The sequence below is a fragment of the Orycteropus afer genome, unplaced genomic scaffold (genome assembly GCF_000298275.1).
Source record: "Orycteropus afer afer isolate SDZICR_OR568_19922 unplaced genomic scaffold, OryAfe1.0 scaffold01054, whole genome shotgun sequence".
Classification (NCBI taxonomy): Eukaryota; Metazoa; Chordata; class Mammalia; order Tubulidentata; family Orycteropodidae; genus Orycteropus; species Orycteropus afer.
The window spans coordinates 74081-83992 of NW_006922641.1; the positions used below are offsets into that span (position 1 = coordinate 74081).

A 9912-nucleotide genomic window follows, 5' to 3' on the forward strand; every position below is an offset into this window, starting at 1 on the left:
CCTACTTTGGACATGTTATTAGGAAGGTCTAGTCCCAGGAGAAGGATACCATGCTTGGTAAAGAGGAAGACCCTGAATGAGATGGACTGGCACAGTGGCTGCAACAACGGCCTTAACCAGCAGTGATTGTGAAGGTGGCACAGGGCCGAGCAGTATTTCTTTCTGTTGTACATGGGGTCATCATGTATCAGAACTGACTTGACGGCACCTAACAACAGTAACTGTTACTCCATTAAAACAGAGAATGGTGAGAGCCCAAGTAGTCACCTGGAAACCACTTTCCCTCGGCCCCTTCCTATCTGTGGCACAGATTTTTAAGTCCTTACTAGGATGGCAGGTTTCTCTTCAGATAATATGGGGTATGTGTGTGGAAGGGGGACTTCTATGAAATGGACTATAAAACTTGTTTACCAGAGGCAAATCAACTAATTTTTAAAAGCCCCAATTTTTGATGTGAAATGCAGCTGTTATGTCACAGATACAAGTGGAAATTGTGGGGATTGGCTGAATTCTTTTATTCTCCAGGTGGAAACTGACCACATAGTGGCAGCTGTGGGTCTGGAGCCCAATGTTGAGTTGGCCAAGACTGGTGGGCTGGAAATAGACTCAGATTTTGGTGGCTTCCGGGTGAATGCAGAGCTACAAGCACGCTCCAACATCTGGGTGGTAAGTGTCAACAGGTGTGCCCAATGGTGTGCTGAAGCTCATCCACAGCTAAACCACACAGGGGAAAAGTGTGTGGAGGCCGAGAGTAGAGAACAAAAACCTGTGACCCGCTTGATGGACGAGGTCAGTTATAGCTGCAAGCTAGTGGAAAATGAAATGAACAGCGCGAGTGCCTGTCGGAACAGAGCCCTTCCGGGTGTACCCCACGGGCAGCAGCCATCAGCCTAAGGCCTGGCAGGCAGGCATACAGCGTCCAGGCTGCCCTGCCTTGCCCTCTGCTGAAGCGTGCATCCAGGGAATGGAAGATGCAGCAGTTTTGTAACATATTCCCTAGAAAGGAAAAGCATTGCATTTTCATTTTCCTTTTAGTACTATTTTTAGTTGTTTTTGAAAATCTGTTATGACACAAACAAGACTGTAGTATGTAGGAACCATGAGGTAATTTCCCCCATTGTTAGATCATTACAAGTATATTGTGTTTAATTATGGACCCTATGACTAAGGACAGGGACATGTTCAAGGGGCTTTTCTCCTTTAAAGCTGTTTTTTTTTTTTTTTTTAAGATCATGTGTACTAGCTTTTTTTAAACTTGTTTTAAATGTAATATATGCTCAATATAGAAGACACAGGCAAGGAGAGAGGGGCAGACCACCTGCAGCCACCACGAATGTTTTGGTGTCTTTCCCTCGCTTTGCTTCCCTGTGGGTAGGTTGTCTTTGTTTTACTTGGTTGTGGTGAGCATACTGTGTATGAACATTTGTGTCTGCTTTTTTTTTATTTAACATTATAATGTATTTCTCACGTTCCTTCAGACTGTACAAACAGCTTAATGACTGGATAATGTAATACTCCATTAAGTGGATTTCATAGTTTAGCTTCCCACTTTAACTTGTTGGATTTTTAGGTTGCTTTGGGGGGTGGGGTTGAATAGCCACAAAGATGAACTCAAATGCCACCTCCTTCGTGAAGCTGGCCCTGCTCACCCCCACCTGGCAGTTCTTCTCTCTGCTTGAAACACCTGGCTCACTTCATCTGTACCTCTCACACTGCACAGTGCTAGTCCATTGCATTTGTGGTTATAGCCAAGCCTGTATCTTTCTCTAAGGGGTTATGCATTCCTTGTAGGCAGAGCCCATGTCATTTCATCGCTGCAATCCAGATAGTATAATGCTTTGTCCAGTAAGTGTTTGTTGAACAAATGCATGTATGCAGAGGAACCCCCCCAAAAAAATCCTTAACTTTGAAAAGGTTTAAAGGTGAGAGGCAGTCACATCTAAAACCTGGTCTTCACATATTAGGAAAGAATATTCTGGAAATCAGGGTTATTAAAAATTCTGTCTCTGATAAGGCCAGAATGAGAAGAAATAGGCTTAAGCTACAAATTTCGGTAAGTTTTGTGGAAGCACAGAATTAATTTTCTCAAAAAGGAATCTCAGCTGTTTTTGATGAGGTATTTTTCTGGACATTAGATGGAAAATATTAATTACTTAACATTCCAGGTTCTTTGAGCCCTCAAAATTATGTTCTGTCTTGAACTTGCTGCTTTATCTTGTGTTTGTGTTATGCATTTGTTTCCAAAGGCAGGAGATGCTGCGTGCTTCTATGATATAAAGTTGGGTAGGAGGCGGGTAGAGCACCATGATCACGCTGTTGTGAGCGGAAGATTGGCTGGAGAAAATATGACCGGCGCTGCTAAGCCATACTGGCATCAGTCGATGTTCTGGTAATAGTTATGTTCCTTGGGGACTTGATTTGTTAGAACACAGAATTAATGGGACCAGGGCTATGATTTGGTTTCCTTGCGGGCCAATTAGCTTCATACAGAGGGGAAAAAATCCCATCTCATGTCCATACATTCTAACCCTGAGTGGCCATCTGGTAAAAGTGTCCTGTTTGGCATAAATTAGACTAGGTGAATGAACGGAGGTGGCATTAGCACTTCCGGAAAAATAGCTCAGAGTGTGACCTAAAGTAGGTGGTACCAAGGTGTCTTCTTAATATATTTTATTTTGTTCTGTGCTGGTAATCCTAATGAGCCCAACATACTGAAAAAAAAAGCCCATTCATCTGTACCCCTTAAGATGGGCATTTCAGAGTCAAGCACATAGAGGCAGTTCTTTGGATAAAGAAAAGTCAGCAGTGGACATTCCTGAGTACTAGGGTTGGCCCTAGTTGACTCTTATATAGCTTTTATGAGCTACACAAAAAAAGTTTCAAGGTTTCAGAAGCTGCTAAGCTGTTTCTGATAGAGAAAGTCTCAGCTGGTGGGAGTACATTTTAGTAATATCACACACAGTTCTGTGAGTGGGCAGCAAAAATGTACCAGATGAATTTCAGGGTCAACTAATGTAAGATAATGCAGTTAGCTAAAAATGGTCCATAACTATACAATTATCAATTAGGACCCACAAACAGAATCCCAGGAGTCATTGTAGACTGTTCTCTGAAGACACCAATCCCGTGAGCTACTGTGGCCAAAAAGAGAACAGACTGTAGATGCCAGGAACAAAGCCACTGAAGTGTCCTCAATTATTATAAAACTATAGTGTGTCTGTGCCCAAAATATTCCACGAGGTTCCGAGCACAATAAGAAAGATGTGATGTGAAAAAAAAAAAAAAAAGAGAGAGACCAGGTCTGCTGGTCTGATAGAGCCTGATGGAACCCCTGAGACTGTGGCCCCTAGCTACCCTTCAGGTCTGGAGTTGAACCCACTCCTGTGGCTTCCAGCCAAACCAAAGACAGGCATATGAGCTGAACATTTACATTAGGTGGATACAGTCCTTATAGAGAGATAATCATGGGAGAATAGAAGGGCTGTGTATGCACAGGGAGACAGCTCGGGGGCCAGGAGTGCGTGGGAGGGAAGGACACAGGGAGGAGGTGGCTATGGGGAGGAAGTGGGAAGGGAGCTGGTGCATTGTGGGAGATTGCAGTCAACGTCATAAGACAAAGTGTATGTGAACTGCTGTATGGAAGATGTGAACTTTTGCCCAAATCACAATAAAATTTAAAAAAGAAAGGTGTGATGATAATATGCAAAGTTCCCAAGAAGAACAATTAAAACAAAATGGCCAAGTGGGAAGGTATCTCTTTATAAGAAAGCATTCCAGCCTTGAAAAACAGGAAATAATGTCGATTAATGAAATCATAAAACAGCTCAAATTCTGGATTATATAATACAAGGCACTCTTCAAAGCTTCCTAAAGGCACTTTCGAGACAAACGAAAGGAAGGCAGTAGATAGTAAAGTGTGGAACGCATCACCCCCGTCATGTGGTATAGGATAAAAGGATAAGTTAATTAAAATCATTTATATCATTTGTGGATGTGTGATGTGTCTGACGGCTTCTTAAGGAAAATAAATGCTGTTTGGGATAATCCTGCTTTCTCATGATTGTCCCTAGCTGCCCTAGTGGGAGACAGATGATTTTGACATTTCCCCTGTTGTTTAGTTAGTATAACATGGCTGTGTCTTAGAGAACATGTACTACCATGCTGTTCCCTTGGCAGAACCCTCTTCTCTCTGCCTCCTTAGGAGTGATTTGGGTCCTGATGTTGGCTATGAAGCTATTGGCCTTGTGGACAGTAGTTTGCCCACAGTTGGTGTTTTTGCAAAAGCAACTGCACAAGACAACCCAAAATCTGCCACCGAGCAGTCAGGTAAGGAAGCCCGACCATTTCTCTTGGAAGAGTGTTGAGAAGCATTGGGCCAAATTTTCCTGAATGAGGGGTTTCTGTATTGGCCAGAGGGAGCCGTCGCTGAAAGCCTGTCTTCATGTTGTGCTTTAAAATAAAGCAAATCCAAGTCCTCACTCTTTAGTGGTCTGAGAGCTGACAGAATCACGTATCCTGTCAAAGCATAGACTCAAAGACTGTGGGTCTGTGCTAGACTCTGGACAGTAGCTGACCTGACGACTCTGTTGTTTAGTTTGTCTCCAGGGAATAGGAAAACTTGTGGGATGAAGAAAATCCTTGTGTATTTTTGTTTTGCATCCTGCTAATCCTAGGAACTAGGAGTGAAAGTGGTAGTTTAGGACTTGCTACCCTCCCCAGGCCCTAGGCAGCAAAGAACTGGCCGAGTGGTTCTTGAGCTTGCTCGCTTCCATTTGTTGGATCATAATGCCCAGCATTCTCTAGAGGGAGGCACCTCTCTCAGAATGGACTTCTCTCCCCCACACATCTTTTTCATTAACTCCTAGGCCTTGCACTGTCTCCCTTCTCTGACCTTGGCTTGAGTTATTTAACCTCTGTGTCCTTTGCCAGAGGAGTTTCAAGGGCAAGTAGGTCTTTAAGAAGAAAAGAGCAAGATACATGCCTGTGTAGATTGCCTCTCTGTACAATTCAAGTAGAATACATTACACTCACTGCTGAATTCTGACCCGTCTTGGGAAGTGGATCCAAGAGAGGGACCCAGGCATTTATAAACACCAGGTCCTGCTCTGGCCACTGGGTAGTGTGACTTGTACCCTGCTTGTTCTCAGAAGGCAAAGTGCCCCCGTCCCCGGCTGCCATTCCCCTTCCCCCCCTCCGGGAGGAAACTCCTTGATTAGAGTCCTCCCACCTGGAAACTGCCTGGTCCTGCTGTGGCCAGAATATCTCTGTAGCAGCAGTCCAGTAGAACTTCCTGCACGGATGGAGATGTGTTCTCCCTCTGCTCCATCCAGTGCATGAGCTACCAGTCACATAGGACAGTTGAGTACTTGGAATGTGACTAGTGCAGTTGAACTCAATTTTTAATTTTTTTAACCTTAATTAATTTAAATTTCAGTAGCTATGTGGCTAGCTGGTACCATACCAGACAGTGTGGCTCTAGAATGTTTTTCAGAGGGTAAGAGCAAGACCTCTGCAATTAATCGGCTCTTACTAAGCAAGTAAGTCTCTGCTTAGTGAATCATTGTTGAATTAATGAACAAACAAGAGCTCCAGATATCAGGAAATACCTGTAGTCTAAATTCAAAATTAGATAATAAGGGGGGTAGTTTGGGGTCAGACTGACCCAGTGCCCAAGAGCTGGCAAGGAAGCGCTTTCCTTGGCTTTGTCAATGGACAGGGACATACAACAGCAAATAATCTTGAAGCAGGTTTCTAGAAGACTCTTGCCTTCTAGAATTTTCCAAGCTCATAATAACTGAGGTCTTGCCTTTGCTTGTTTGTTTGTTTGTTGGGGGGCTGGCCACAGGGACTGGTATCCGATCAGAGAGTGAGACAGAGGCTGAGGCCTCAGACATCGCTATTCCTCCAAGCAGCCCAGCAGTCCCACAGGCCCCCACTGAAGGGGAGGACTATGGCAAAGGTGTCATCTTCTACCTCAGGGACAATGTGGTGGTGGGGATCGTGCTATGGAACATCTTTAACCGAATGCCGATAGCAAGAAAGGTAGGTACCTGTCAGAGCTCTTGGAGGAAGATGGGGAATGAGGTTGGGGACTGTTCCTGGGACTTCGTCAGACACCCTGATATGCATTGTCCACCTGGGTCGAATTGTGCCCAGGCGAACAAAAGCACAGCCTTGCCTCGGGAACATTTCTTTTTCACTGGGTCTTGGCTGGGTGGCCTGAGAGTTGGCACACTGCTCATTCTGAGTTAATAGAAAGCTGTTCCCACCACTCCTTCAGAGTGATGTGGGAACTGGCCCAGGCTGCCCTATTGTGTGCGCCTGGCCTCAGTGCACACAGAGTGAGTACGTGACCCCTTGTTCGTTACTCTGTCCTTCAGATCATTAAGGATGGTGAGCAACATGAAGATCTCAATGAAGTGGCCAAACTCTTCAACATTCATGAAGACTAAAGCCCCCTAGAGGAGTGGGCAGCTCCTTCTCTGCCCCTGACGGCGGGTGGGAGGTGGGTAGCAGGGGTACCGGAGCAGTTTTTATTGAGCAAACATCCTCTGGGTGTATGAGTGTGAAACATCAAGTCCTTTCTGATGATTTTCAACCATGTAGATGAATTCTTAATATTCATGTCATTAAATAAAACCTGATTCTTCTAAATTAAATTCTGTTCTCTTTTAAAGAGGGTGGCAAGGGAGGAAAGTTGTGCAGATTAGAGAAAAGGCAGTGGGAGCTGCTGGAAAGTGTAGGACTTTTCTCAGCCGTGCATTCCCCACACCTCACTCGAGACATCTGTCCGTTCCCGGAAGTGCTCTTGGCCCCTCCAGGCCTCTCTACTACCTGCTGTGGCCTCTGCCTGTGGTGCTTGGCCCCTGACCGCTCCTCTAGGGACGCTCACTATCTCTGTGAAGACTTCCTGGTGCTGCCGAGCATGGGCTGGTCCTTGCTCCTGTGTGTCTCCCTGCTGGTCGGTGGGCTTCCTGAAAGCAGGCACCATGTAATTGCTTCTGGTTGTCTCCAGAGCTGAGCACAGGATCTGGCTCCTAGTGGCTGTTTAGTAAAGCATTGTTGGGTGAACAAACAAGCGTACCATAAACTGTGCTTTACCTGGAATTACCCTTGTGTATGGCTCCCTCCCTCAAGGGGCCAGCATGAGGATGGGCAGAAAGGGCTTTTACTGAAGACAGAAAGAAGGTTTCAGGGACCTGGGACTCATAGTAGGCGTTCAATAAAGACTGAGTAGATGAACAAATCTTTTAATTATAATTGAGTTACAATTACACACCATACAAAGACAATCGTCAAAGAATTTGACTAAATTGCATGCTAACGCTAAGATAATTTCATCTTTTTTTTAAAAAAAAAATGATTTTTGGGGCATGCCAGGATCTTGGCGTCTTACCACCAGTTTTGTAATCAGGAATTATTTCTGCACAATAATTTCTGTTTCACAGGATGCTTCAAGGGTCTTGTACGTATGAATTTGCTGTATCATGCAGCAGCTCATATCCCAGGCAGCTACACGGCCAAGCCTGAGACTGACCTTTGCAGGGATCATGATCGCTTAACTCCTGCTCACTATCCCCCAAACTAGAAATCTCCCCTCTCCTAACTTTTTATCTAAAATCTGCGTATAGGCCTACCTAACTACAGATGATGTCTTGGAGAGACAAAGTTTCATACACCAACTTCTATGTTTTGCATTTTTAATCAATTAGCTTTTAAAAATAAAATCATACTTTCACCCAAATCACAATAAACAAATAAAAATCATATTTCAATTAAGAGGAGTTTTGTTTTGTTTTTTTTTTTTACTAATTTCAAGATTACTATTCTGAATCTTTTTATAAAGAGAAAATTACTCCCAGTCTGGATTTTTTTTTCCATTGGTTTCTTTAAAGGGGTTTGCAGCTGTACAGTGAAACCTCTCCTGACACTAGGAGAGCAGGACAAACTGCCACTTTAAGCGAGCTAGCTAGTGCAGTGGAACAGGTTCTTAACTAGACAGGCTTACTAGGAAATGATCTGCTGTACGGTATAGCCAAATTCATATGTAGAGGCCCCTTGAAGCATCCTGTGAAACAGAAATTATTGTGCAGAAATAATTCCTGATTACAAAAATAGTGGTAAGACACCAAGATCCTGGCATGCCCCGAAAACCATTTAAAAAAAAAAAATGAAATTATCTTAGCGTTAACATGCAATTTAGTCAAATTCTTTGACGATTGTCTTTGTATGGTATGTAATTGTAACTCAATTACAATTAAAAGATTTGTTCATCTACTCAATCTTTATTGAACGCCTACTATGAGCCAAGTAGATGCAATAGGAAGATGGAGAAAGCACAGCCACTACTTAAGGAATGCCTGGTGTCACTGTGGACACGATAGACAAGTGAATGCATAATTACAGCACAGTGAGATGTGCCTAAGAAGAGGACACAGTGTACCATGGACATGGCAAGGATGGAAGAGCAACCCGGGCCATCTGTCCTTAGTCAAATACTGCTACCAGAGGGCTGTCTGTCCTTAGTCAACTCCTGCTACCAGATCACATCCTAAAACACAAATTTCTCCATGTCCCTTTCCTGTTGAAGAACTTACAATGATTTCCTCTCACCAACCATATCAAGTCCAAAGTCTCCTATAGCCCTCTGTCCTTAGTCAACTCCTGCTACCAGATCACATCCTAAAACACAGATTTCTCCATGGCCCTTTCCTGTTGAAGAACTTACAGTGATTTCTTCTCACCAACCATATCAAGTCCAAAGTCTCCTATAGCCCTCTGTGATCTCAGCATACTCTGCCTGACTTTCTTTCCTGTGACTTCTAATATGCATGTGCATGAACACATATGTGCATATGCACACACACAGACCTGGTTCACTGCCACCTTTAAACATCTGTCTATACTCTTCATATCTGCAACACCATCCCTATTCCCTTTTACCTATCCAAATCCTACTTCTGTTTCAAGGCCCCATTCAAGACCTACCTTGCTGATGGTACTAGTTGGACTAGTGCCCATGCTAATTTCTCATCTCTGAACTCCAGTTGCACTTACTACCTTTGAACCTAATTGTTCTCTAATACATTCTCTGTGCATTAGTGTTCTCTCCCCCAGAAGGTTATAAGCTCTCCTAGAGAGACTACATGTTTTTCTCAGGATGGGGACCACATGCCCAACCCTGCAAACTCCTGGCAAAGTGCTGGACAAGTCCCCGGTTGAGTGGTTGGATGATGCTCAGTGACAGGGCTTACGAGAAAAATGAGCCTCTGTTTTGTAGGCTCTGGGCTCTGAAGCTCAGATTGTTTGTGGGAGGGCATACACCCCCTGCCACCATTGCCACTTATCCAGGATGTGTGTTGTCTGTTCAGGGTCCCAGGAACCATGTTGTTGTTGTGTGCTGTTGAGTCGGACCCGACTCATAGCAACCCCTCCTTGGGTTTCCGGGGCAGTATCACTACGGAAGCAGATTGCCCCATCTTCCTTCCAAGGAGTGGCTGGTGGGTTTGAACTGCCAGCCTTCTGGTTAGCAGTCAAGTGCCTTAGGCACTATGCTACCAGAGCTCCCATAGGGAACCATAGGGGCTCTGCTATACAGATGAGCCCTGCTGGTTGCGATTTGGCCCTCAATAGTCAGTCTGTGATCAACTAGGCCACAGCACAGTGTAATATAGTCACACCCTGGAAAGAAGGGCTAGGACTTTGCCAAAATATTAAGCCTTTGGAGCCCACCCACTTGTCCTCCACCTTGCTTTTCCTTGCCATTTTATAAATTGTATTGGATGGCACCTTGACACCACTTCATGATGGTACTAGATCAGGAAGATGTCCTGAAGAGAGAGCTGAGGGAAGGAAGCTTGGTTGATTGGAAAGGGGTCAGATTAAGCCTCTTGGTGGAGGATGAGGTCAACA

The 9912-nt window shown here is 44.4% G+C and overlaps 1 protein-coding gene across 1 annotated transcript in view; it reads left to right on the forward strand.

The window, feature by feature from the left end:
* Window positions 1–6452, forward strand: part of AIFM1 (apoptosis inducing factor mitochondria associated 1) — a 40800-nt gene extending 34348 nt beyond the window's left edge. The window contains exons 12-16 of the mRNA XM_007958630.1: window positions 526–666; window positions 2247–2389; window positions 4202–4326; window positions 5846–6042; window positions 6381–6452. Of these exons, the coding sequence (XP_007956821.1) occupies window positions 526–666; window positions 2247–2389; window positions 4202–4326; window positions 5846–6042; window positions 6381–6452 (678 nt within the window). The remainder of the gene's footprint in view (window positions 1–525; window positions 667–2246; window positions 2390–4201; window positions 4327–5845; window positions 6043–6380) is intronic.
* The last annotated feature ends 3460 nt before the right edge of the window (window positions 6453–9912 follow it).